The sequence below is a fragment of the Ceratina calcarata genome, unplaced genomic scaffold (genome assembly GCF_001652005.2).
Source record: "Ceratina calcarata isolate Rehan_Ccalc_2016 unplaced genomic scaffold, ASM165200v1 scaffold1483, whole genome shotgun sequence".
NCBI classification, from domain to species: Eukaryota; Metazoa; Arthropoda; class Insecta; order Hymenoptera; family Apidae; genus Ceratina; species Ceratina calcarata.
In genome coordinates, this window is record NW_017136020.1 from 5,501 (window position 1) to 6,639 (window position 1,139).

At 36.5% G+C, this 1,139-nt stretch overlaps 1 protein-coding gene across 1 annotated transcript in view; it reads left to right on the plus strand.

The window, feature by feature from the left end:
- Nucleotides 1–1,135, plus strand: part of LOC108631982 (putative polyamine oxidase 5) — a gene marked incomplete at its 3' end in the record, with an annotated part of 3,390 nt that extends 2,255 nt beyond the window's left edge. Inside the window, exons 2-4 of the mRNA XM_018036257.2 lie at nt 451–664; nt 722–958; nt 1,019–1,135. Of these exons, the coding sequence (XP_017891746.1) occupies nt 451–664; nt 722–958; nt 1,019–1,135 (568 nt within the window). The remainder of the gene's footprint in view (nt 1–450; nt 665–721; nt 959–1,018) is intronic.
- Nucleotides 1,136–1,139: the final 4 nt, after the last annotated feature.

Here is a 1,139-nt window from a genome sequence, read left to right on the forward strand (position 1 = left end):
AAATCATTGTTCTTTCGACGTCTTATATCTTTTTAATTATAGGAAATGCGTTTTTTTAATGTGCATAAATTTTTGGGATTGACAGTATAGTATATAGCCAATACATCCCTAAAGGATAGAAAGAGTTTGAAACGCATCTCATCGACGGTCAAACGATTGCTAACAGAAGGAAATAAATTGATACGAATAAACTTTTGTTTGTTTTCCATTAAACCAAATGGGTATTTTGATGTGAAAAATGGTTTTCAATGTTTTTCTATCCCTAACATTGAACCTTAGTCTCGAATAACACTGTTAAATTAAAATAGGACTGCCATTTTCGGACAAATTGTTGTCAGAAATGGGATTCTTATATATATCATCTCTCCATCCTGAATCCATACCTAAAATAAAAAAATATGACAGACGATGCTAGTAAATGTTCTAACTTAAGATGATAAATCCCATTAGGTACAAAGAGCATTTCAAGAAAATACCGGAATTGAATGAAACACTGCAGGATCAATTTCTGCGGCAATACAATCTCATGGAGATGAGTCTGCAACCTGCTGATACGTGGTTCGACATCGAGATGAGTAAAAAATTAGAGAATGCAGAAGCCACAGGACACCTACTCATAAATTGGAAGGAACGAGGATACAGTACTATTCTCGACATATTAATGGTCTGTATGCGATCTCTTTATTCGTAAGCCGCAATTAACTATTGAATCTCCCGACAGAAAAAATTTCCAAACCCGGAGGAGGAGTTACCTGTGTTAAACAAAACGATGCTCAACGTGGAAGTAACGAAAGTCGATTACTCAAACGAAGACGGAACCGTGAAAGTGATCACGAACGACGGAAAGGAGCACACAGCCGATCACGTTATCATGACACCTTCTTTAGGAGTGCTTAAGGCGGACCACGAAACAATGTTTAATCCTCCGTTACCGGAAAACAAAGTCAAAAACATTAAGGTATATTTTTTCTTTGCTGCTGCTAAGCTAAATAATTATTTCGTATTCTAATTAATCCAGGGGATTGGATTTGGAAACGCTTGTAAAATATATTTAGCGTTCAACAATAGTTGGTTTAATCCGCTGGGGCTGAAGAACGGAGGCTATAACATTTTGTGGAGCACAGAAGATATAACGAGAC